This window comes from Monodelphis domestica, chromosome 1, assembly GCF_027887165.1.
Source record: "Monodelphis domestica isolate mMonDom1 chromosome 1, mMonDom1.pri, whole genome shotgun sequence".
In the NCBI taxonomy this organism is placed as follows: domain Eukaryota; kingdom Metazoa; phylum Chordata; class Mammalia; order Didelphimorphia; family Didelphidae; genus Monodelphis; species Monodelphis domestica.
The window spans coordinates 153,682,234-153,708,581 of record NC_077227.1 but is presented as its reverse complement, the minus strand read 5'-3'; the positions used below and the strand labels follow the sequence as shown (position 1 = coordinate 153,708,581).

The following is a 26,348-nucleotide window of genomic DNA, read 5'->3' as shown; positions in this document are numbered from 1 at the left end:
GGTGTTTCTTTCTAGTGTGATTTCTTACTACCCTTCTCCAGGCATTCTCTGTGCCATGTATATGGGCATGTTAGTGATTTTTGTGATTATTCCTGGCCATCTCATGTCTCTGCATATATGCTCAGCTGCATCAGAAATACTCTCCCTTCTCTCACCCTTGTATCTTATCACAGCTCAGGTGCCCCTTCAGCATTGTGTCTCTTCTGATCCAACCCCACTTAGTGATTTGTACTTTTTCCATTTTGAAGTTACTTATTGTTTGTCACTTGTTTTTATTTATTTGTCTGTTTTGCCCCCCTACAAGAATGTAAGTTCCTTGAGAATAGAAGACCAAGAAAGTTTAATTTTTTTGGTCCTATCTCCACTGTTTTGTACTGAGTTAACCATAATAGACACTTAAGAAATGCATGTTGAATTGAAGACAAAGATCTCTTTGAGTGTTTGATTCTGTGTTAAGAACAGAGGTGCTGAAGGAATCCTGACCTTTACCAAACTTAATTCAGATTGTAAGAAATTTATGAGAATACCTCAGACTGGACCTTTTTTTTTTTTAAATAAGCATTTAGCTTCTGGGTCTCTGTACTTTTTAATGCTTGCTAAATGGTATCTGTACCTTTGTATTTGTACTTTTTTGGTATTTCTGCTTTTCGTCTGAAGGATTTAGTACTAATTCAGTTCTCATATTATCCACATTATTTTACTGTCAGCAGATTAGGTAACTTTGCAACTTTAATCTTTTAGACAGCAAGAAACTTAAATTTTTTCAAGACAAGATACCATTTAATAACAGAGACCACTAAGTAGCACAGTGGACCAAACCCTTAGTCTGAATTCAGAAAGATTTGAGTTCAGATTTGGCATCAGACATGTGACAAGTCATTTAACCTGTTTGCCTCAGTTTCCTGAATTGTATAAAAAAGAGATAATAATACACCCACCTCCCAGAATTGTTGAGAGGACCAAATGAGATAATATTTTTAAAGAGTTTAGCTTAGTGCCTGGCACATAGTAGGAGCTCAATAAAAATACTTATCATTCCCTCCCCCTACACATAGTAGGTGTTCAATATGTTTTTGTAGGTTGAGAAAAACAAATAAAGTTAATGTTTATCATATTGAAAAATGATCAATTTACTAATAGAAAGTAATTATATTACCAAATTATATAGTTTGCATTTTCTAATAATTCTTAAAATTGCTACTTTGGAATTATACTTCTTTTTTTTTTTCCTCTTGCAATTCAATAGGTTGTTGAACGATTGTTTTCCCTTCTGTCGGATTGTATGTGGGAGACACCCATTGCTCAGGCCAAACATGCAATTCAGATAAAGGAGAAAGAGCAGGAAATGAAGTTACAGGTAACTGACCTTTCTAATAATTATCTTTAGTTATTACCTAAAGTTAGCTAATTCTTAAATACTAATAAAACTTCATTTCTGATAGAAGCAAGGAGAATTAGAGGAAGAAGATGAAAACCTTCCTATTCAAGAAGTATCTTTTGACCCAGAGAAAGCTCAGTGCTGTTTAGTGGAAAATGGACAGATTTTAACTCACGGCAGTGGAGGAAAAGGATATGGGTTAGCATCAACAGGTGTAACGTCTGGATGTTATCAGTGGAAGGTATGTGAAATTACAATAAACTTTAAATTTTTTTGTTTTTTCATTTTTTGTAATTTTAAAAATACATGAAAGATAGCAATTTTTCCCCACTGATAGTCTTATGATATAAAGAAACAGTGTAACTAAATCTGATTAAAAGTCCCCCTTAGAGATTAGTTAGAAATTCTAAAATCATTAAAATGTTATTTCAAAAATTAACCTGAATAATACTTTCACAAAATTCTCAGTAATCTCAGACTTTCTAATGAGATGCAAGTAGAAATTAAGATGGACTGCTTATGATAGTCTTGCCAAAATGATTGGGAATTGCATAAAAAATAAAATTGGATAAAATCTGCAGATATAAACATTGTAATGAAATTTTCATTTCTTAGTATTGTTTGTGATTTTATTTTAAAATAACAAAAATGAATCATACATGCATGTTATATTTTATGTAATACCTTTTAATATTATTTCCTTGAGTTGTTTGCTGATTATAGATATAACTCCTTTCCCTTAAATATGGATTATTGTAGTCAATAAGAATAGTTAAAGAATCACTTAAAGAATTAATGAAAATTATTTATTTTATTGTAGTTTTACATTGTAAAGGAAAACCGTGGTAATGAAGGCACATGCGTTGGAGTTTCTCGATGGCCAGTACATGATTTTAACCACCGCACTACCTCAGATATGTGGTTGTATAGAGCCTACAGTGGAAACCTGTACCATAATGGAGAGCAGACCTTGACATTGTCCAGTTTTACTCAAGGAGATTTTATCACTTGTGTATTAGACATGGAGGCCAGAACCATTTCCTTTGGTAAAAATGGAGAGGTACAAAAATTTGTTCATAAGATCCATATCTTCTGTGTTTTAGTGTACATTCAATTCATTTATTTAGGGGCTGATCAACCAGTTTGTAGATTATCTACCCTTCATTTTCTTCTTTCTTACTGTCTCCTTTTCTGCTGTTATAGTATTTATTAGTACCTATGCTAGGGAGTTGGGAGGAAAAAAGAAGGAAGATATGTAATTCCATTTGATAAATCAGCATTTGTAGAATTTTCCCAATTAACTATGATAATCAAGAACTAGTTGTAGTTACTTTATATGGTCAATTTACATAAATTCTTGTGAATTTTATCAAGGAAAATTTTATTTCATAAAAATGTAGTGTTTTAGAATTTTAGAGTTGGATTGGACTTTAGAGGTCATTTGATTGAACTTCTTATTGTAGGGATTCTTTCTGTTGCTTCTCTTATATTCCAGTTGTTGCTTGAATGTGTCTACCGGCAAAGAACATACTATTTCAAATGTTGCCCTTTCTATTTATGGACTGCTGGAATTGTTAAGGAGGCAAATTTCAGTAATTTCTTTTTCCTAGTTCTGCCCTGTGAAGCTACATAGAATAAATCTAATCCTATTTCCAGAAGGTAGTCCTTCAGATACTTTTAAAATATCTATTTTCCTGTCCTGAAATCTTTATAGACAAACATCTCTAGTTTCTTAAACTGTTATTCAGATACTATGCCCTCAAATCTTCTCCCCAGCTAGGTGACCTTCCTCTCAAGTTTGTGAATGTTCCTCTTAAATGTGGCAAACCTAACTGAATGCAGTAATCCATATGTGGAATGACCAGCACAGAGTATGGCAGGATTCAGTAAACTCAAGCTTTTTAAATAAGATGTGAGTAGAAATTAAGATGGACTGCTTAAGATAGTCCTGGACTATCCTAGATAGTCCTCCTTTGTCCTGGAACACTATACCTGTTTTATGAAACCTAAATTCTCAGTCGTCCTTTTCTGGGCAGATATTGCACTGTCTTCATTGAGCTAACAGTCAACTAAAAATCTTATAGGATCACAGGGTTAGAACTATAAGAGACCTGTGTATCATCTCATTGAAATTTTTAGTCTGTTTACTTGAAGCTAGGTGGTCTTCTCTTCCTGTGCAGTTGACTTTTCTTAAACTATGTACAGGACATTACACATTTATTTCCTGTTAAATTCAATCCATCTTTAGAACTTTTAAAGGACTTTTCTGAATCATGTTTTTTATTGTCCAAAATAATGCTATCTTTCTCAGTTTTGTGCTAGATGAAAAACCATACCTTCTGTGTTTTTAAGTTATTGATAAAATGTTGAATGACAAAACTGTTATATAAACCACTAGACCGCCATCAATTAATGCATTGAGTACTGTTGGTCAGCCAACTATGAATCCATCTAACTTCATGATCATTTATTCCATATTTTATCATCTTGTTCACAAGAATATCAAAAGTAGCTTTGTCATGTACCTCACTGAAATCCAAATAAATATCTGCAATAATCCCCTATTATGCTGGTCTGGCAACCCAGTCTAAAAAAGAATTGAAGTTAGTTTGCTATGCTTTCTTTTAGTTGTTATTTCCCTTTCTGAGTGCTCAGAGTCTATTTGATTGTTTTGTCATATAATTATGCTAGAAATCATCATAAAGCTTGCTGGTATATGGTTTGTGGTATTTCTCATCTTTCTCTTTTTGAAAACTAATTTAGTAATGATCTTTATCCTATTACCTCTTTTGATTTACACAATTCCTCGAAAATTGTTGATAGCAATTTAGTAGTAACATACAGGTTCTTACAAATGTTTAGGTTATAATTTATCAGGATAAAGGATTTGAACTCATTTAGGCCCACTAGGTGTTTGCTTACTCTCTCCTCATGGTTTCACTCCTCACTGATCCCTATATTTTTCTATCATTTCTAGTTTGAAGGTCATTATTCTTGCTAGGGAATATTCAATTGAAATAATTGACTTAGTGTTCTTTGTTATTTATTAAAGTTATACATACCATCAATTCAGACTAAGAGCTTATTTCCTTTTCTTTTTGTTGTGAACAATCTAAGAAAGCTTTTTTCGTTATCCTTAATAGTGTCACATTCTCTGACAATAACAAACTTTTAGTGCTGAGGCAATGACTCAGAGGGTGTTCCTGGAAACATAGTATCTATCAATTTGGGGTATGTCTTTCCATCACAGCTTCTCCCTCTCTGCCTTTTACAGCACAGAAATTTCCAGAACACCTCAGGAACACACAGATAATACAATATATTATCTATAACAGAACATGCACCTTTCAGAGATGATAAGCTCATGGGGTCCTAACATCCTTTTCTGTACTGACTACTGTTTTCACAAATTTCACTTTGATTGAGTCAAAAAAAATTTCCTTTAATTATATTTTCTCTTTAGATGTTTCCATTGTTTTTCACTGAGATAATTTGTGATTATATCACTGCAGTCCTATTTTGATAACTTCCCACTCTTTTTTTTTTTTTGAGCCTTTGGCTATAGGATTAGGAAACCTAACCTTTATTTCCCCTCTGAACATTTTACTATCCTAAAGGCTAGAGTATGTGTCTATGTCCTGAATTCTCTAATTTTTACTATTATGACATAGTCACGTTTTCTCAAAGTTTCTATTCCTTTAACAACATGAATTCTTTCTTCATGATCAGTACTAAATTTAGATTAACAGCCATTCATTGTTATTTCTACATGTAAAGATTTTAAGGAAAAGCCAATAATTTATGATACCTTCTTTTTTTTTTCAGAATATCTAAGTAGTTGAATTCCCTTATCATTACTATATCTTGCATTGGTGTCAGTTTTGTGATCTTTAAGAAATAAACATCCTCCTCCTCCATTTAGTTAGGCAATCTATAACATATTCCTTTTTTACCTATAGACCTTTTAAGTAAAGACTGTGTTGTTTTATTCCTTAATTTTTCTTTCTTTTTTTCCCATCCATGCCCAAATCTAGGAACCTAAACTAGCTTTTGAAGATGTGGATGCAGCGGAGTTATATCCTTGTGTAATGTTCTATAGCAGCAATCCTGGAGAAAAGGTATTTTTAAATTGTGTCTTTATACTAAGGGAAATGATTACTAGCTTTGGCTTATCATTAATTTCTAATAGAATTTACACATACTGTGTAATCTCTTCTATTCCCCACTGCCCCTCAACTTTCTCCCTCTAACTGGCACCAGTAATTAAATCAGTACTAGCTTTCTTGGAAATTACATATCTGTCAGTTGTCCCATGATCCTCTTGATCCCTGTGACTTCTCAGTCTACAGTACCTCTCCCTTCTGGCCACTACTTCTATGAGAGTTGCTTTTTCTTGTTGGAATGTAAGTTCCTTGAGGGCAGGGATTGTCCATTTCTGTATCTAAATACCTGTGTTTTAATTCTGTGCTCTTATTTTCTAGTCTGTACTATACCAACTACATTTTCTTGGTTTTGTGTCATGACCTATCTAGAGAACATTTTTGGCAATTTTTCCTTCCCCATTCATTAGCAGTTGGATATTCTTTTTCTTTATTTCACATTATTTTTTTTAGAATATTTTTCCATCATTACATGATTCATGTTCTCTCCCTTCCCTCTTCTTTCCCCCCTTCCAGAGCTGACAAGCAATTCCACTGGTTTATATGTCTTATTATTCAAAACCCATTTCCATATTATTCATATTTGTAATAGAGAAATCTTTTAAAAACCACAACCCCAAATCATATACTTATATTACCAAGTGATGAATCAAATGTTTTTCTTCTGCATTTCTATTCCCATGGTTCTTTCCCTAGATGTGGACTGGGTAGTCACAAAATACTTAATGGTTACAAAGTGTTACACATTGATTTAAATTTCACTCATAGACCCACTGCGAGTTTATGTAGATATTATTAAATCCATTTTATAGATCAAGTTGTTATTTAATCATTTCATTCTTGTAAGATTCTTTGTGACTTCATTTAAGGTTTTCTTGACAAAGATACTGAAGTGTTTTGCCCTTTCCTTCTCCAGTTCATTTTACAGATGAGGAAATGAAGGTAAACAGGGTTAAGTGTCTTGCCCAGAGTCACACAACTAGTTAAGTGTTTTGAGGCCAGATTTGAACTCAAGAAAATGAGTTCCATTGCCACCTACAGATCAGGAGATCACTGGAAATTTTAAGTGACTTATTAAAGGTCACATGATGATGATGATGATGACCAATATTTACGTAGCACTTACTCTGTGCCAGGCACAGTGCTTTACAATAATTATTTCATTTGATCTTCACAACAAACCTGGGAAAGTCGATGTTATTTACAGATAAGGAAACTGGGGAAAAAGAAGTTAGATTATTTTTCCCAGATGGTGTCTATGGCCAAATTTGAACTCCGATCTTCCCAACTCCAAGCCTCGGCACTCTATAACCCAGCACTATGATATATATCTGCTCCAGAATAGCTAGTATGTGGTCTTTCTGGAGGTTGAATCCAAGTTTTTTGACTTGGAGACTAGTTCTCTTTCTGCTTTCCAATGAGAATGTTTTATTCTGAATATGGAGCTTGAGTTTTTGTTGCTGATCTTAAAAAAAAAAAGACTTTCGTTGCTTATTAGAGATAGTCATTTTAAATATGTGTGGAATAATATTTGATTTCTCACATCTTTTATTTAGATTTTTAGTTATCTGGGTAACTTGGGCAAACACTTCCTTTATGTTAAGATTACTACTGTTTGTTAGAATTAAAGGCTTTAGAAATCTGTAAAATGTATAAAATTTCTGCAGTGTCTTCAAAAGTTTTCTTGAACATTCAATGCCTTAGTACTCAGATTTTTAAAGATTTTATTTTAACTATTTTTATATACACACATATATGTGTATATGTATGTATATATTTATATATATGCTCTAGAAATATCTCACAACTGAAAATAATTGAATATGTACTCCAGATTATGTGGATGATTCTCTAGCTCAGTGTTCTTTAGAACATGCAAAACCATGATATTCTAGTATTTCTAAATATAAGTATAATGTCATAAGGAAGAATTAATGTAACTGTAGGCCTTTTCTCATCCTTCCCACAAAGTTAAATGGAAATATCTTAGGGAAGTAAAATTGTAAGTCAGCTTTCCATAATAGAAGGAAGCATTGCATAAGATTTCTCCTGAGGGGTGGAGAAAAGAGCACTCAACTCCTGTTGCTTTAGTTCTTCCTTATGACATTGTAATATTTTCATTTGAGTATACTACATTATAATAGTTTAGCAGTTTATTAAGGTTTCCAGGCCACGGGGATCTCATAAAGTCAGATAACTTTACTCTAAACAGGGAATCATAACCTGGGGTCCAAGGGAATAGATTTCAGGAGGGATTGTGAACCTGAATGGGAGAAAAATGGCATCATTATTTTTACTAACCTCTAATTGAAATTTAGCATTCCCTCCAATTATTTAAAAATATCCTGAGAAAAAGGGGTCTGTTGGGTCCAACTGAGTGCTCAGGGACCTGTAAGTGTTAAAAACTCCTCCTTTAGAGGACATGAATATTGGCCTCTTAAACTCTGGTGGTAAACCTGATCTTGTAGCTAGTGTTTATATGGCATTTGACCATTCTCTCTTTCTTTTTTTTCTTTAGGTGAAAATCTGTGATATGCAGATGCGGGGTACACCAAGAGACTTGCTTCCTGGTGATCCTATATGTAGCCCTGTAGCTGCAGTGCTCGCTGAGGCCACTATTCAGTTAATTCGTATTCTTCATCGAACAGACCGTTGGACACATTGCATAAACAAGAAAATGATGGAAAGACTACATAAAATTAAGATGTGCATTAAAGAAATTGGTCAAAAACTAAAGAAAAGTCGCTCGGTTCAAAGCCGAGAAGAGAATGAGATGAGAGAGGAAAAAGAGAACAAAGAGGAAGAGAAAGGTAAACATAGTAGGCACGGTCTTGCTGACCTCTCAGAGCTACAATTGAAGACACTCTGCATAGAGGTGTGGCCTGTGCTTGCAGTGATAGGTGGAGTTGATGCTGGTCTTAGAGTTGGAGGTCGATGTGTTCACAAGCAGACTGGACGTCATGCCACCTTACTTGGCGTGGTCAAAGAAGGTAGTACATCTGCCAAGGTCCAGTGGGATGAAGCAGAAATTACTGTCAGGTATGGCATATTCAAGTAAATTTTGAATAACTGAACAAGTCATCAGCTATAGAGAATAAGTAGTAGACATTTTAAATGAACTTTTTTAAAAGTATTTTTTTGTGATTGTCAGTGATCATGTTCATTTTGAACTGAGGATAGTTGAAAATATAGATATGTATGTATATTTTAGAGAAAGGTATATATGTGTATGAATATATTTTTAATTATCGTCTTAGTTAAATGTCAAGCATTTTTATGGATAAGGTAAATAGTTTAAGATTTAAATGTACATCTCATTTCAAATATTTATTTTGGTCATTTACCTTCTGGTCATTTCATGTGTTTCTTAAATACAGATAGGAAAAAGGAGGTAGGAAATCTCAGATTTGTTCATTACATTATAGCATAGTAGGTCTTTGAATTGGGAAATGGAGAAATTTGAATTAGATTTTGGGTTGTTTGTGATTTTTACTTATTTTTGCTTTATCTTCCCTCCATTAATATAAACAACCAAATTATTTCTTTAAATGTGTAATTATATCTGCCACTGATGAAATATTTTGTGTAGAAATAAAAGGTTTTGACTAGAAATGAAAATGGTATAGTTTATGTAATTAAATGAGCCTACATGTACCTATGTGTGGCTGACTTGTGTCTTTCATACAAGCCCTATGCTCAGAAGCCACTTTTTAAGCCACTTTGAATTTCTTTATTGCATGATTTATTTAATATAGCTCTCTGCATGATAATTTAATCTATTCTTTGTAATGACACTTGAGTCATTCTTGAATAACCTCCTGGCTTGGGGTTTGTTGAGCTTTTATACCTCATTTTATCTTTACTACAGCTCAGTCAGGTAAATACTACAGTGGTATTATCTCCATTTAACAGATGGGGAAACCAAGGCTCATAGAACTTCAATGACTTGATAATAATTGTATAGCCTGTAAGTTCCAGAATCAGGATTTGAAGCTAGTTCTCTCCTATCTCTGAGGCCAGTGCTTTTTCACTACTCCAGGCTGCCTTTTGCCTAATAGATGATTTTAATATTTGTTTTGCTTTTTTAAATTTTATGCTTATCTTGCAGCAGTGTTTAGGAAAGCATTGTATTAATCATTTTTTTTTCAGACAGCCTATTGATAAGTGCTAGTTTTCTTGAGACAGTCTCTTACATTGAAAAATGGACTTCATTTAAGAAATATGAGTTTATTAAAATAATAAAGTATAATAATCATTCTTCCATTTATCATCCTACCTATTGCTATATATAATTGAGATGCCAAATATGTGCCTGACAAACACCCTTTTGGGGTGTTAACTTGACATAAAACAATGTCTAAATCAACAAAACTTTGGAAATGATTTTAATCTTGCAAAAAAAAATTTGTGGAGTTACAATATTCTTAAATTTTGAAAAATCCTTATGAGATATTTAAAATTTAAGAATCTTATATTACAAATTGAAAGCTTTAGTTTTAGAATATAAGTAGGGAATTTTAAAATTAAATACTTTTTTATTAAAATAGTAAATGAACCATAACAAAGAATAAATCAGGTATATTAGATTAACATTCAAAATAAGGGTTTTTTTTTTTACAAATTACATAATAATTTGTATTCATTGTTGAAAACATGTGCATGTCTCATTGCCTTTGCATTCAGTATCACATTTTCCTATTTTCTAATCATATTCTTATTCTTTTCTCTGTTTGTATTAAATTTAAAACACTTTCAGTTCATTTAAATTATTCTCTATTATATACATTATGCACCTTATTTTTGTCTTTGTTATTTCCTATACTTTCCTCTTGTCTGTCCCTCACTTGCTTCTTCCTGTGTCATTCTGATCTTTATTAAAGCTTCCCAACTTTTTGGTCGCCTAGTGATACTCCATTGTATAATCTGGAACCCTGTGAACCGCTGCCCTTTGATGTTGCAAGATTTCGTGGATTGACAGCTTCTGTGCTGCTGGATCTCACTTATCTGACTGGCATTCATGAAGATATGGGCAAACAGAGCACTAAGAGACATGAAAAGAAACACCGGCATGAATCTGAAGAGAAAGGGGACATTGAACAAAAAACAGAGGCTGATCCTACTTCAGATGTAAGGACAAGTTTAAGTTCTGATGATGCCAGAAGTCATGGCGCTACAAACTCCAAGTCAGAAAATGAAATACCTTCATTTTCTTTAGATTCGGCACCACAAACTGTGGAGTCCCAACACCAAATAGTAGAAGGAAAACGAAAAAACCATGAGCATACTTCCAAAAACCATGATATTGCTCAGTCAGAAATAAGAGCTGTACAATTGTCTTACCTCTATCTTGGTGCTATGAAATCACTTAGTGCTCTTCTTAGTTGTAGTAAGTATGCTGAATTGTTATTGATACCAAAAGTCTTAGCTGAAAATGGTCACAACTCAGATTGTGCAAGTTCTCCAGTTGTTCATGAAGATGTTGAAATGCGTGCAGCGCTGCAGTTCTTGATGCGACACATGGTGAAAAGAGCAGTCATGCGATCTCCCATAAAGAGAGCTTTAGGACTGGCAGACTTGGAAAGAGCCCAAGCTATGATCTACAAATTAGTAGTCCATGGCCTTTTGGAAGACCAATTTGGTGGCAAAATCAAACAAGGTATATTTTCTATTAGTAGTAGTAGTAATAGTAGTAGTAGTAGTAGTAGTAGTAGTAGTAGTAGTAGTAGTAGTAGTAGTAGTAGTAGTAGTAGTAGTAGTAGTAGTAGTAGTAGTAGTAGTAGTAGTAGTAGTGTCCTTTTGTCATATCCTTATAAATATTGTTATCAATAAAATAATTTAACCATTTTTTTCCTATAGTAATTCTATAGTAATTTTTCTATAAATATAGACATTAGATTTAGTATAGTATAGTTTTCTAAAGTACTGTAGTAATTTTCTTTTTTAAACTCTTACCTTCTGTCTTAGAACCAATACTGGGTTCTACGGCAGTAGTAAGAGCCAGGCAATGGGGGTAAGTGACTTGCCCAGGATCACACAGCTAGGAAATGTCCAAGGCCAGATTTAAACCTCGGACTTTCTGTTTCTAGGCCTGGCTCTCAATCTACTGAGCCACCCAGCTGCCCCCTATAAGTAATTTTCTATAGTAATAACAGTAAATATCTGTCATTTTTTTCCCCTAAAAGGCATCTGAACTATCCTTCTTTGATGCTTTTGTACTACTAGTACTACTACCTCATTTATGGAGATTACAATATTCAGAGCTTTTTTTTTACATATGTTATCTTATCTTTTCCTCACAACAGCACATTGTTATAGATTGCCAATTTACAAATGAGAACCCAAAACTTGGAAGGGTTGTGACTTTGTCCAAGGTGAAGCCAGAACTAGAACCCAGATGGTGATTATTTTAAAAAATAGTTGTTTCAATACATACATTAGAATCAGATAAAATTCAATTTTTGAAAACTGAAATTTAGCATGCCACAAAGCACTGAATTATTATTCAATTATTGTTTTTAATATGCATAAGTAAATTTGATTTTATTTCCATTAACTAACATTAAGTTTAAATAAGGATTGTTTTTATAGGGATGTCTATCGCATTAAAAGATGAATTATAAAATAATATTGAGATTATAGTTTAAGAAAATATATGGGGAAAGATCTCTATGCATATTCCTAGATTTTAGAGATGAGGCAGGACCTTAGAAATCTAATCCAGCCCATTCATTTTTCAGATGGTGAAACCGAAGCCAAGAAAGAGGAAGTCAGTTACATTCAAGGTTACATTCCTACTGGGTGACAGTAAAAACTAGAAATCAGGAGGTCTCCTTATTCCAACTTCAGTGCTCTTTCTAGTATGGCACGCTGTAGTAGTTTAAGTTGGTACCCTATGCTCAACTCCATTGAAATTGTTCATCATAGTCAACTCTGTTGATATGTCAAAGGTTATTTAGTTGCTATAAACCACACACAGTTGATCAGACATTAAATATGAGTCTTGAAATAAGAGAGGGATCTTTGAGATAGAGGTTAGCTCAGAAGGAATAAATTCCAGCCTTGGAGTATGGGCATAGAAGAGGGATGGAGTTCATAATTGCTCTTTGCTTATTTGATTGGGGGTGGAGTTGGGGATAGAAAAATATCAGAAGTGTTGAAAAAATCTTTAATTTCTATATTAAATATATAGGTTCAGTTTAGCTTCTATAGCCTCATGACCTTTACATGTCTTCATTTTTTGTTTGTAGACTAAAATACGAGACTAAATCAGAATGCCTGGAAACACAGTCAAAAATAGTTGAGTCAGACATCTTTAAAACATCTACCAACTCAAGCAAAAAACTAGATGATTTTATGGAAGAAAATCTCCTTTTAAAAAAAACAGTATACTGTTATAAAATGTTTTGTACATTAATGTGTGCATGGTATAAGATACAAGTTATAGCCTTAAAGATATTAATGTCAATACAACATATATTTTTCTGTGAATATTGATGAGTTAATACTTTTAGTAAGTGGTATGTTTGCTACAAACTTTTCAACATCTTACAATTTAAAGTTAGTGCCATTTCTCCTGCTCATTGTCACTTTTGAAAATATTAATTCTTATGTTTTTTACAAAATATTTATTTTCTAGAAGTTGATCAGCAAACAGAAGAAACTGATCAGACACAACAGGCACAGACACCAGTTACCACTAGTCCTTCAGCTTCCAGTACAACATCCTTTATGAGCAGTTCTCTGGAAGATACAACTACAGCAACTACTCCAGTAACTGATACTGAGACGGTACCTGCCTCAGAGTCACCAGGGGTTATGCCCCTTAGTCTTCTCAGGTAGCTTCTAATGTGTATACTTCTGATACATACTAAATCATGTCGGTTACTTTCTTTTGGTAAAATGTACTGAGCTAAATTCTAAATTGTAGAATTAAAACATTTCAGTGTTGAAATGATATTTTACTAATGGTTTAATATCCTTTTGCAGTTGGGGGAACTGAAACCCGGAAGTTAAGTGACTTTCCAAACATTCAGTCTAATAAGTAGCCACTTTGTTGAAATGCAACTGAGGTATGAATAAAAGAGCAGTCTTGGAGCAGGAAGCCTTGGGTGTTCAAATTCCACCTCTTGACACATACTTTCTGTATAATGTATAACCTTAGAAAAGTTACTTAACTCTTTAACACTGTGAGCTGCTGAGAATGCAGAAGAACTTGCTCAGCCAGAAGTTTCCTCTAGGGAAATTACAGATCCTTTTCCTATCCCTGTTCTGAGAACAGAGACGAATATAGTATAACAAAAACATTTTGTGGTACTTAGAATCTAATGGAGTGAATGAATGAATGTCAAAGCATTTAGTGTAAGTACTTAGTAAATGCCAGGTACTCTGCTAAGCTTTGGGATATAAAATTAAGGGAGCAGGATAGTCTCTGTCACCTTCTCTAGTCCTGATCCCATATCACTCAGACATCCATCCTCTGGTATGAAACGGTGCTTTTTCTTTTTGCCAAGACTAATGCCTTCATATGTACATTTAACTGATTCGTTACAGTCTTCCTCAGTTGATTTTGCCCCAGCTGTCATTCTGCTCTACCTCTAAATCTTTCATCTTTCCCTATCTGCTAATTTCTTTCCTACTTTCTACATACTCATCTGTATTCCATCTTTAAAAAACTCTCACTTGTTCCTGACATCCTATACCTTTCCTACCCTTTGTAGCTAAACTCATTCAGAAAACCACCCAGCCCGTGAGCTGCTAACCTAACTCTTTTTCTCACTCTCTTCTAACCCTTCTGCAATCTGGCTTCCAATAAACTTTGTTATTTAATTGAAACTTCTCTTTTCAAAAATACCAATGAATTTTTTATTGCCAGTTAGAGATTCACTTCTCATCTTCTTGATCTCTCTTCAGGAAGTTTATTTTGATCATGAAAGAATGTATTAAAGAAAGGATAATCCAGAAGCAAAAGGATCCGCTAGGAAGCTCTTACATTCAGAGAGTTGAGAACCTGAGCTAGAGTTGTCACAATATAAATGGATAGAAGGGAATGTTAGTATCTTTCCTTCATTGAATATCTCTTGTTTATCTCAAATAAATGTAGTTTGTACATAGTTGTTTGCATATCTGTCTTGAACACCTTGAGTTTTATATTTTAGCTTTTCTTTGTATCTCCAGTGCTTAATGCTTTGCTTGGCACATAGTAGACACTTACATGCTTGTTGACTATATGAGAGAGATCATGGAATTAGAAGAAACACAGGTGATGTTTTTCATTAAAAAAACATTTTGTAGAAGTGGTTAAACTAGAAATTTGTGGAGGGAAAGGTAAGAGGTGAAGATGACTGAAGTTTTGAGTCTAGGTGATGGAGTGATGATGCCATCGACTAAAAAAAATTCAGAAAGGAGAGGGATTTTAAGTGAAAATCAATTTTGTTTTAGATACATCAAATTTGTATCCAGTGGAACTTTGAAGTGGAGAGATCAGTATTTTGAGCAGGAGAGAATAGGTGAGAACATTGAGAACTCTAGAGAAGTGGAAAAGGGAAACTGAGGAAGTTCAGACATAATGCCCTCAGTCTTCTCAACAAAGTAATAAGTGAGATCATTTGCTTAAGGATACTATAATGAAAAGAGATAGAACCAAGGTCTGAGAGATGAGGAAGTTTGGAATAGATGTGGAGAGACTGAATCAGTGAGGAAAGAATAAAGAATTACTCTGAAGCAGTGAAAGTTTGAGATTATATAAATGTAAATTTCTAGTAGACTTAATTTTGCTTTTGTATCATTTCCAAAGGTGGTTATTAGAGGGGAAGAGAGATTAGATAGGAGTTACCTTAAACTTAGGGGGAGGTAAGGTAAAAGTAGTTGGTTAGGAGAGCAAAAGGTATGAGGATAGAGAAATTAACATAAATAAATAAATAAATGAGTTTTTGCATATCAGTTCAATATTGGATAGAGAAGAAAATTAAGCTAGAACTCAGTCAACCAAGCCTGGTTGTATGGTGGATTGATAAATAAGCCTTGGAGATGAAAAGACCTAGGTTCAAGTCCTGTCTCACATACACTTTTACTGTATGAGCCAGCCCTAAATCATGTAACCACTTCTCTGCCCCATGCAGTTCTCATTGGAGATGTTTTTAGGGGGAATTTACTTCCTCTACCAGGGAGGTCACAAATATAACCAGAACCACAGCACAAGGTTACTGGGTTGGGAGGCCCAGAGATTGGAGGAGTGAGGAGGGAATATTAGGTGATGAAGGCCACTCAATGGATGAGGCATTGATATAAAAGGAATGAAGGTGAGGGATGAGAAAATGAAAAATGGGTCATTCAAGTCACGTATTTGGAAAGTTGCACAGATTTGAATGACAATGAGATTTTAGTTATGACTGCTCTGATGAGTGGCTGAAATAGATTAGAAATAAGAAATATCAAAGCCCTGGAGGTGGGGGGGGGGGGCTTGATGGCTGCTTGTTAAAATATTGGCTTTGATTTTGCTCTATATTTGTGTGTAAAATTAAACCTTTGCTAAAAGTTCTTTTAGAAAGAATATTATTTGAATTGTAACTAACTTGAGATAGGAGAACTGGAGTTATTTCCTTTTTTTCCTCCCTCTTCTCCAAATCCTCTTCCTCTCTCCCCCCACTTTCTGTAAAATTAATATTCTTTCCCTAGTAGTCCAATTTATAATTAGGATTTGACAGGGAAATTCTCTTTGCCCCTTTTAACAGAACCCCAGGAAATAGAATAGATGTATCATCACTGTGGTATCTGTTGACCCCGTTTTTCCACTCTTACTGTTTTTGTTTATTCTTTTGCTTTGCTTGACACCCAAAACTTTATCTTGTTCATGTCTTCCCTGACCTGGGGTTTGGGGGATGTTAAGGGAAGATGAACACTTCTGCTATGAGGCTTGCCAAATGTTTTTCAGGGCTTCTCATCTACCTTTGGTGTCTACCTTTCACTGAACTCTCATCTGTGGTGCCAAGAAGCCATAGCATGCAAAATGGCCACACCCTGGCAGTACCATCTAGGCAGACGGGCTAAAACCAGGTTATGGGTAGCTGATAAGCCTCAAGCCAGTTGGTGATTTAGGGGAGCTATTTACCGTAAGAAAGTGAAGACTTCCCCAGCTGAATAGATAAATGAGAACAATCTCTTCCAGTGGCCGTGAAGATTGCGTAAGTTAGGTTGTATAGAGTGCTTTAGAACTTAGACATCAAAGATACCAAGATCATCTATTGCATCCTAGACCATTGTGATTTTGTCTTGCCATTAGACGTTAATTCTGGAAGAGAGAGTGAGGCTGATGACTTTGTGCAACTCTGCCTCGCTTAAATCCAATTCGTGGGCAAGTCAAGACTTGCCCTGTGATGATACTGGCCCTCTTTGAAAACAAAAGTTGAACAACTATGACCCAGCTCCCAGTCTGGCTACATTCATCTGTCTGCTTGCCTCATACTACTGTATTTGGGAATCAGTTCTTTTTGGTATCTTTAGTTAATAAAGAAAGAAAAAAGTTCTGAAGTGGTATTTATATAGCTAGCACTTATATAGTGCTTTTTAAAGTTTCTAAAGTGCTTTACCAAAAAATCCTCATAAGAATCTTGAGAAATAGGTGCCATCGTTATCCTCATTTTACAGATGAGGAAACTGAAGCCAACTGAGTTTTAAGTGTCTCAGGGTCCTACTACCTATGAGAAATTAAATCCACATTTGAACTCAGGTCTCCCTCACTCTGGTCCCATGCTCTTGTCAGTTGTGCCACTTAACTGCCTCTTGTAATTAAAAATAATTAAATACATTTTATATTTCTATAGCATTTGACAAACTGCTTTGATATGTACATTTTATATTTCATCTTTCTCTTCTATATCAAACATTATATTTTTGTCATCATCAAAAGAATGTCTATTCTGCCCACAAATGGACTCACATAGTTTAAGCTCTTTTCTCAATAATGTCATTTCCCTATTGGTGGGTAGCAGTGCTAAGATCAGAAATTTAAATTTCAGTTTTTTGGCAATTAAATGGAAGTAATTACCCAGGTGGATAAAAGGTAGTAAAATTTTAGGCTGCCTTGGGCTTTTATTTCAGTCCTAGTCTTAACTGGTATGTAGCTAACTCCTTTTTATTCCTCATCACTCTACTCAGCTTATGGTTTTGAGAAAGGAGGTATTCTTTATTTTATCCATGTGGGTAGCCTTTTCCACCTTGTGATATTTACCCAACAGTTTTGCAAAGGAATTTTTGATTTTTATAATTGGAGTAAACATCTTGCCATTATTGTTCTTTTAAAGGCAAATGTTCTCCAGTTATCCAACTACTACTGTTCTTCCCACTCGACGTGCACAGACTCCACCAATATCCTCCTTACCAACATCTCCTTCTGATGAAGTTGGAAGGAGACAAAGCCTGACTTCTCCTGACTCACAATCCACAAGGCCTACCAATCGAACAGGTTTGTAGCTATTGATATTATTAGTATTTTTTTTATCAGAATTTCCATTATTATATGGTGAGTAGAAGGAGTTCATTAGCATGATTGCATGTGGGACTTCTGTTTTGACCACTAGAAATGGAATAATAACTTTTCTTTAACAAAAGAGGAATTAGGCTATCAAATTGCTTTATGGTACAATTAGGCTTGAACTATAGCATCTTTCCAGGACACAGCAGATTAAGAACAATAAATTGAGTAGAAGAGAAGGCTTGAGAAAGGGGGACTGGTTTGAGGTAGGTAATACTGACAACATTGAAAGCTGACAGACTGGCAGCAAAGGAAATGAAGGTGGAACGTGAAAGCAGATAAAACAGGCATGAGCCATTCAGTTTTGCAACCATTTATAATTGTCCTATAGATCTCAATAATTCCCGAGAGTATTACTGTGGGCATAATGGAAAAATAGAGGTTTTATGAAGTAATGTAAGAAAAGATTTTATTCATCATACTCTGATAGATAATGTGTTTACTATATGACTTAAATGTACAAGTGGCTATAAGAAGATATCTTAATTTATAAAGTGAAGTCTGGAATGAATTAATTTCTCTTGGAAGCAATGGAGAGAAATAAGGTTTGATGTGTAAAAGAAATCTTCCTAATAACTAGAATTACCTAGCTAATCAACAAACATTTGTCAAGAATCCATGATGTGCCGTGCCAGGTGCTGTGCTTGAGCTAGAAACAAAAAAGAAATAAAAGAAACTCTCCTTGCTCTGCCATCAAGGAACTTATATTTACCTGGAAGTGGAATAAGATGGTCATAGAGATTCCTTCCAGACTTAAATTCTGAGTTATTGTTATTGAGTTATTGTTATTGATTATTAAGAATTTAATACAGAAATAATGTAAACTAGTTTTATCTTTGTTATATACCTAAGCTTTTCTCTCCTATACCACTTTAGCACAATTAAACCTGTGGTGGTTGTTTTAGTGCTATCAAGATCCATATTTCCCTTTCTTTTCAGCTTTATCTGATCCAAGTAGCAGACTTTCAACTTCCCCTCCTCCACCAGCTATTGCAGTGCCTTTGTTGGAAATGGGATTCTCTCTTCGACAGATCGCAAAAGCTATGGAAGCCACAGGTAGAACAAATGTTTACTCCTCTGAATCTGTAGAAGTAAGAAGCACCATTTATTTTAAAGGCACTGTTCTTTCTAGGTATTTATGCATTCTCTGAGTAGCAATATAATGTAGTCGATATAGAGTGATGAGTTTGGAATCTGGAAACCTGTTTTTATATTCCACCTCCAACATTAATAACCGTGCAATTGTGGACCAATCACTTAAATCACTAAGTCTTTTCTAAGCACTCTCTAAAAAAGTATAAAGTATAGATAATAGATGGGTTATGATCTACCTTGGTTGGGGGATTTCTACTCCAGTCAAGTCACAGATCCTTGATGTGCTGTTGTGTTTTCATGCCTTCCATGTAAGTCAACTGTAACTTCATTGTGCCATGAAAGTAACCTTGGATTCATCAAATTGGAAAGGTTTCAAATATGATCACAATGATGGAATATTTTTGCTGTTCAGGGACTAACCTAAGTAAATTAAAGAAATGTTCATTACTAATCTGTTAGTTGGCAAAGGTGATGAATCTTTGGCCATGGTAATTTATCAAACAAAATATGACCCCTAGACCTGTGTAGACTTCTTTCCTTTCAGTTTCATCTATAAATCCTCCAGACATCTGAAAGGAAAACCTATAGATAGAAAGGAAAATGTTTGCTAACATTCCTTTAATGATCTGTTTTCATTATTAATAACAGTAAAACTACATTATATTTGGACTCTTTAAGACTTCAATACAGTTCAGTACAACCCAACACTTCATATAATTGCTATGTGATTTTAGCTTTCTAGTCTAAGATTCTCTTTTGAACTCTACTTTAGAAACTGCTGAATTGGCTAGTGACAGCCGGTAATCACTTAATTTAAAATTTTAATAATTTACATTTTTATAAATTTTCATTGAATATTTGCTATTGAATATCTCTCTTTGCCCTTTCCCATGTTTTCAGTCTTTAATATTCTTCCCATTCACACATATTGAGATCTAACTATACCAGCTTGTTTTTGCTATTTCATACATAACATTCTATCTTCCATTTCTGTAACTTTCATTGGCTGTCTCTCATGGCTAGAATACACTTAATCCTCTCTAATACTATGTCTTGGAATGTCTGATTTCCTTCAAGATTCAATTCAAGTGCCAGCTTCTCTGATTACCTCTGATACTAGTATACTTACTCAAAACTTACCTTGTAGGGGACAGCTGGCTGGCTGGCTGGCTCAGTGGATTGAAAGCCAGACCTAGATATGGGAGGTCCTGGGTTCAAATCTGGCCTCAGACACTTCCTAGCTGTGTGACCCTGGGCAAGTCACTTATCCTCCATTGCCTAGCCATTACCACTCTTCTGCCTTGGAACCAATACACAGTATTGATTCTAAGTTGGAAGGTGAGGATTTAAAAAAAAAAACTACCTTGAATTCATTTTGCTTGAGTTCTGTATGTACTTGTGTATGTGAATGTTGTCTTTCTAATTAGAATATAAGCTCTTTGAGGGCAGGGACTATTTTCACTTTTGAATTTTTATTCTCAGTGCCTACAAGAATGCTTCACACATAATAGATGTTTGTTTACTAATTTATTTTCTAGATGGGAAAATAGGCATACAGAGCAGTTATCTCTTGCCTTTTGTTTGTTTGTTTGTTTTAGTAAGGTCTGAGATTTTTTTCCTATATCTGGAGTGCCTTGCCCTTTTTCAGATAACTTATAAATCAATTCCTGAATGCCGTCACAATTGTTATATTAGAATAGAGGAATAAGAAGGTAAGGTTGCAAAGAAACAGGGGTTGAAAATCAAGTAGCTCATGGATGGAACTCAAGGAAAAGTGTTCCAAAAAGGAATGGCAGGACAAAATTAAAAGGGAACTTGAAGCCTGGAACTGCGAGCTGAGTTCCTTTTTCTTTGGAACTTGGAGGGAGCACTTCCTATTAGAGTTAACTAACTTCCCTGAGAGGAGGGGTTTTGGACTTGACAGTTGAGGCCCTCAGATCAGCTTTCCAGCTTACAGGCTTAGATTTCCAACTGTTCTACCTAGTTTGTTCCTGTTCTACAACTGAAGATAATTTTTGTGACCTGTGTGAAGAGCCAACCAGAGAGAATTGTACCTGTGCAGGAAACCCTGCAGCCTGAGGGCTGTGGGCCTTGGGTGACTCTACCATTCAGTCAGCCTTTTTCCCAGCAAACCTGAACTGTACTGCCATTACCAAAGACTGTTTTGGGAGTGGCCGTAGTCAGGATAGCTAGATTTAGGATTTTTTGGGGTATCAACAGAGAAGTTAGGTTGATAGATAGCCTCAAGAACTGAAGGCAGGCTCCTGCGAGCCTCTTAGCTTGGAGGATGCAGTTATAGAGCTAGGGACTTTCCTTGGCCCTCTTTCCCATTCCCGATCCTTGCTTTATTTATCGTTTTAAAACCTTTTGTTACATAACTACAGCAGTCAAGATTGCGTCAATAAGAGATCTCAAGCCACCATTTTGGCCTATCAGACCTGTGGTTTAACAACTAAACATCTTTAGAAGTAATAGAATCCACTTCTTTCAGTTACTACTAGCACAGATCTCCTCTATGTACATTTGGTTTAGTAGATCTGCTTTTCCTCCAATTTAAAGACCTTTTGGACTCTGATGGTTTAAAAACAATTTTTCTTAAAAATATTTGCAGATCTTTTCCATTTTTCTTGAATATTGTCTAAATGTCATTGGATTTCTTACCCATGCTTTTCTTAAATGGTTTTACACGCCATTGCTGCTCTCTATTTTATAAGGTCACACTGCTTATAATCTACCTTTTCTGTAAGATTTTACAGATGCATTTTTATTATCAACCACTGTGGCCTTTGATTGCCATAACACTTTACTTAACAAGTAATGGAAGCGTTTGCTTACTAATGTATTTTTAGGATCTTTAAGTCTCCTTGTTTTAGCAACTGATTTACATAAATCAAACTTCTGTATTAAAATGTTTTCATCTGTATTTATGTCATTTCTACCATTCATTTTTTTCATCAGTACCTTATTTAAATATGTCAAGATAAAGTTGTTTTAATTGCACACTACATAATTTAATCATTTTTATTCCTCAAGCCTTGTACTCATTTTAATTTAGTTTTTTGCTCTAACACATCAGTGGTCTGACTATGTATAAATAATTAAGGAAAGGCTCATGTCATAAATTCATTATAATCTGTCAATTAAAAATAAAATCTATTTAAGTATTTGTGATTTTATTCAATATTCATCATGGCCAGAGCCTTCTTTTTTTGAAGCAAGTAGTCATTATAAGTATGTGAGGATTCTGTGTAGGCTACAATTTTTTTGTTTCTCTTGGTTTTTGTTCCTGAACTGTGATTTCTAATATATTTTTTACTGTCTTTAACTTTGCATTGAAGTCACATAGCACTATAATATGTATATGTTGACTTAATTTGGAGAGGCTTTTTGAAGTCTGTAGAATGTCTTACCACAAAAATTACACTTACTCTTAATGGGGTCTTTACAAATGCATTTATCATGATCTCTGCAATACAACATAACCAAATTTTCCATTAAGTATTTGTTATTGCCTTTGGGTACACTATAAAATTGACTCTAATCTCCTTCATTGTCCACGTCAAGTTTCATTTATAATAAAGTATGACTATATCGAAGTTAATATAACTCAGATCCTCCAACATTATGCTCATTATTGTTGAGGAACTTCATTATTGAATAAGTACCTCATATTTAAAGTATTAGCAACTAATAAAGATCATTATTGATGATTTTAAAACTGTGATGCTTGGTGTTCTCTGCCCTCTTTTTCTAACCCCTCTACCATTGCCATTGAAGAAAAAGAAACTCTACAAATCTGAAGGCCATTTATATTTTTCTTTGTTTTATGGGTTATCATAGAATTCATCACCAGGTGGCCAGTGTGTTTGGGAAGAGTCTCTCAATACTTAGCTAGGCTGTTTATAATAAAGCAAATTCATTTGGTTGCTGGGACACATTACTTGAATCTTTTCAAACATGATAGAACTTGCTAGAACTTATATTGTGCTGGCATAGTCTTCAGTAACTCGAAGTCACCTTCATATAACAATTAAGCAAGAGAGCAGCACTTTGTGGAGGGGTGCACTCAACTACATATGTGAAATTGTGTAGCTTTTTTTTTAACCATTCTAAGCTGCTCCTTGACACACACACAAAACCCCCCATCTTTGTAGCATGGAAATTCTTGTCCTTTTTTTGTGTCATGAATCCTTTTGTTTGGCAGTCTGCTGAAGCTTCTAGACCCCTTCCTAAAATAAAATACAGAGTTATAGAAAGAAATCAATTATATTAAAACAGAGTTTTTAAAATATTAAGAAATAACATAATAGACCCTAGCTTAATTTAAGAACTCCAGCTTTAACACCAGTATGTTCCCCAGTGATTCTTTGTGGCTGTAGATCAGTGGAATGGCTGTTTTCCTTCATACTTGAAGGCAGAGGATCAAATTGACATCATTTGGGTGATGTGGAGAATCAAAATTTTAAGTGTTCCACAGGGTAGTGGAAACATGTTTGGCATTCAAATGAATAAAAAATATCTTCCAGGAAATGTATTCTATGAAAAGAAAATTAATGAGATAACCTATCAAGAATGAGCTATTAAAGATGGATAAATTCATTTCTGCATTGGTATCAACAAATCTTAAAAACTTCAAGGAAGATCTCCATTTTAATGAATGGTTTACTAAGTGGCCAGTCTACTTATGAATAGTCTCTCATTACTTAGGCTGTAGCAGATTTGGCTAATATGACAGAAAAAGAAAAATGTTGCAGGGGATATAGGAAAATTGAGACTCTAAGGCACTGTTGATGGAGTTGTGAACTGATTCAACCATTCTGGAGAACAATTTGGAACTATGGCCAGAGGCCTATAAAATTGTGCATACCCTTTGATCCAGCAATCATTACTAAGTCTCTATCCTGAAGAGATTAAAAAAGGTGGAGTGGGGGAAAGATTTATTTGTAAAAAATATTTATAGCTGCTTTTTTTGTGTGGTGACAAGGAATTGGAAACTGAATGGATGTTGCCTTGTCTAAAGGAGGAGGAAGGGAGAGAATTTGGAACTCAGTGTGAGAAAGCAAATGTTAAAAATTACTTCTACATGTAATTGGAGGAAAAAATATTACCCCCCAAAAAAACTTTTCCAGGCTCTTTCTAATAAAGCAAATACAGTGTTTTCTGGGACCCTACTTGAAACTTTTCAATCACAGCAGGTAGAACCTCTTGATGAATCTTTGCAAGGAGGATTTTTTGGAAAATATGGTCCAGAATTACACAGGATGAAAACACATATAACTTGCATCATTGCATAATCATACTCAGATTATGAGTAAGATAATGAACTCTTTGGAGTTTGTTTTTATTTATTTTTAAATTTTATTTAATTACATGATTTAGAATAATTTTCCATGGTTACAAGACTCATGTTCCTTCCCTCCCCTCTCCACATCTCCCTCCCATGTCTGACGTGCCATTCCACTGGGTTTAACATGTGCACATTGATCAAGACCCATTTCCTTATTATTAATATTTACACTGGGCTGATCTTTTAGTCTACTTTCCCAGTCATAGCCCCACCAACCCATGTGATCAAGCAGTTGTTTTTCTTCTGCTTTCTTTTCCCACATTTCTTCCTCTGGATATGGATAGTGTTCTTTCTCATATGTCCCTCCGAATAGTTCTAGATCGTTGCATTGATACTAGTAGAGAAGTTCATTACATTCAATTTTACCACAGTCTATCAGTCTCTGTGTATAGTGTTCTCCTGGTTCTGCTCCTTTCACCCTGCATCAATCCCTGGAGATCATTTCAGTTCACATGGAATTCTTCCAGTTTATTATTCCTTTGAGAACAATAATATTTCATCAATAGCATATACCACAATTTGTTCAGCCAATCCCCCATTTGGAGGGCATCCCCTCATTTTCCAATTTTTTGCCACCACAAACTGCACAGCTTTAAGTATTTTTGCACAAGTCTTTTTCCTTATTATCTCTTTGGGGTACAAACCCAGCAGTGCTATGGCTGGATCAAAGGGCAAACAGACTTTTAGTGCCCTATGGGCATAGTTCCAAATTGCCTTCCAGAATGGTTGGATCAGTTCACAACTCCACCAGCAATGCATTAATGTCCCAATTTTGCCACATCCTCATCAACATTCATTACTTTATTTCCTTTGCTGGCATATTAGCCAATCTGCTAGGTGTGAGGTGAGACCACAGAGTTGTTTTGATTTGCATTTCTCTGATTATAAGAGATTTAGAACATTTTTCCGTGTGCTTATTAATAGTTTTGATTTCTTTATCTGAAAATTGCCTATTCATTTCCCTTGCCCATTTATCAACTGAGGAATGGCTTGATTTTTTTGTACAATTGATTTAGTTCCTTATAAATTTGAGCAATTAGACCTTTGTCAGAGGTTTTTGTTATAAAGATTATTTCCCAATTTGTTGTTTCCCTTCTAATTTTGATTACATTGGTTTTGTTTGTACAAAAACTTTATAATTTAATGTAATCAAAATTATTATATATTTTGTAATTTTTTTCTTACCCCAACTCTATTCCACTATTCCACTGATCCTTCCTTCTGTCTCTTAGCAAGTACCATATGGTTTTGATGATCACTATTTTATAGTACAGTTTAAGATATGGTACTGCTAGGTCACCTTCCTTTGCTTTTTTTTTTCATTATTTCCCTTGATATTCTTGATCTTTTATTCTTCCAAATAAACTTTGTTATTGTTTTTTCTAATTCTGCAAAAAAAAAGTTTTTTAGTAGTTTGATGGGTATGGCACCAAATAAGTAAATTAGTTTGGGTAGGATTGTCATTTTTATTATTTTTTATTATTATTATATACATAATATATATAATAAATAAATTAGCTCATCCTACCCATTAGCAATTAATGTTTTTCCAATTATTTAGATCTAGTTTTAATTGTGTGGAGTGTTTTGTAGTTGTGTTCATATAGTTCCTGCATTTGTCTTGGCAGATAGATTCCTAAGTATTTTATGCTCTCCATGGTGATTTTAAAGGGAATTTCTCTTTCTAATGCTTGCTGCTGGGATGAGTTGGAAGTATGTAGAAATTCTGATGATTTATGTGGGTGTATTTTGTATCCTGCAACTTTGCTAAAGTTGTTGATTATTTCCACTAGCTTTTTAGTTAATTCTCTAGGATTTTCCAAGTATACCATCATATCA

The 26,348-nt window shown here is 34.5% G+C and overlaps 1 protein-coding gene across 25 annotated transcripts in view; it reads left to right on the top strand.

The window, feature by feature from the left end:
- Positions 1-26,348, top strand: part of HERC1 (HECT and RLD domain containing E3 ubiquitin protein ligase family member 1) — a 242,772-nt gene that overhangs the window by 149,455 nt on the left and 66,969 nt on the right. For 14 of the 25 annotated variants that reach the window (XM_056820227.1, XM_056820224.1, XM_056820228.1 and 11 more), the window contains 10 exons: positions 1,247-1,357; positions 1,443-1,619; positions 2,199-2,438; positions 5,413-5,496; positions 8,057-8,577; positions 10,419-11,194; positions 12,276-12,320; positions 13,175-13,373; positions 17,838-17,998; positions 19,007-19,123. In XM_056820227.1, coding sequence (XP_056676205.1) covers positions 1,247-1,357; positions 1,443-1,619; positions 2,199-2,438; positions 5,413-5,496; positions 8,057-8,577; positions 10,419-11,194; positions 12,276-12,320; positions 13,175-13,373; positions 17,838-17,998; positions 19,007-19,123 — 2,431 coding nt within the window. The remainder of the gene's footprint in view (positions 1-1,246; positions 1,358-1,442; positions 1,620-2,198; positions 2,439-5,412; positions 5,497-8,056; positions 8,578-10,418; positions 11,195-12,275; positions 12,321-13,174; positions 13,374-17,837; positions 17,999-19,006; positions 19,124-26,348) is intronic. The other 11 variants (XM_056820258.1, XM_056820231.1, XM_056820264.1 and 8 more) reach the window with 4 other exon arrangements.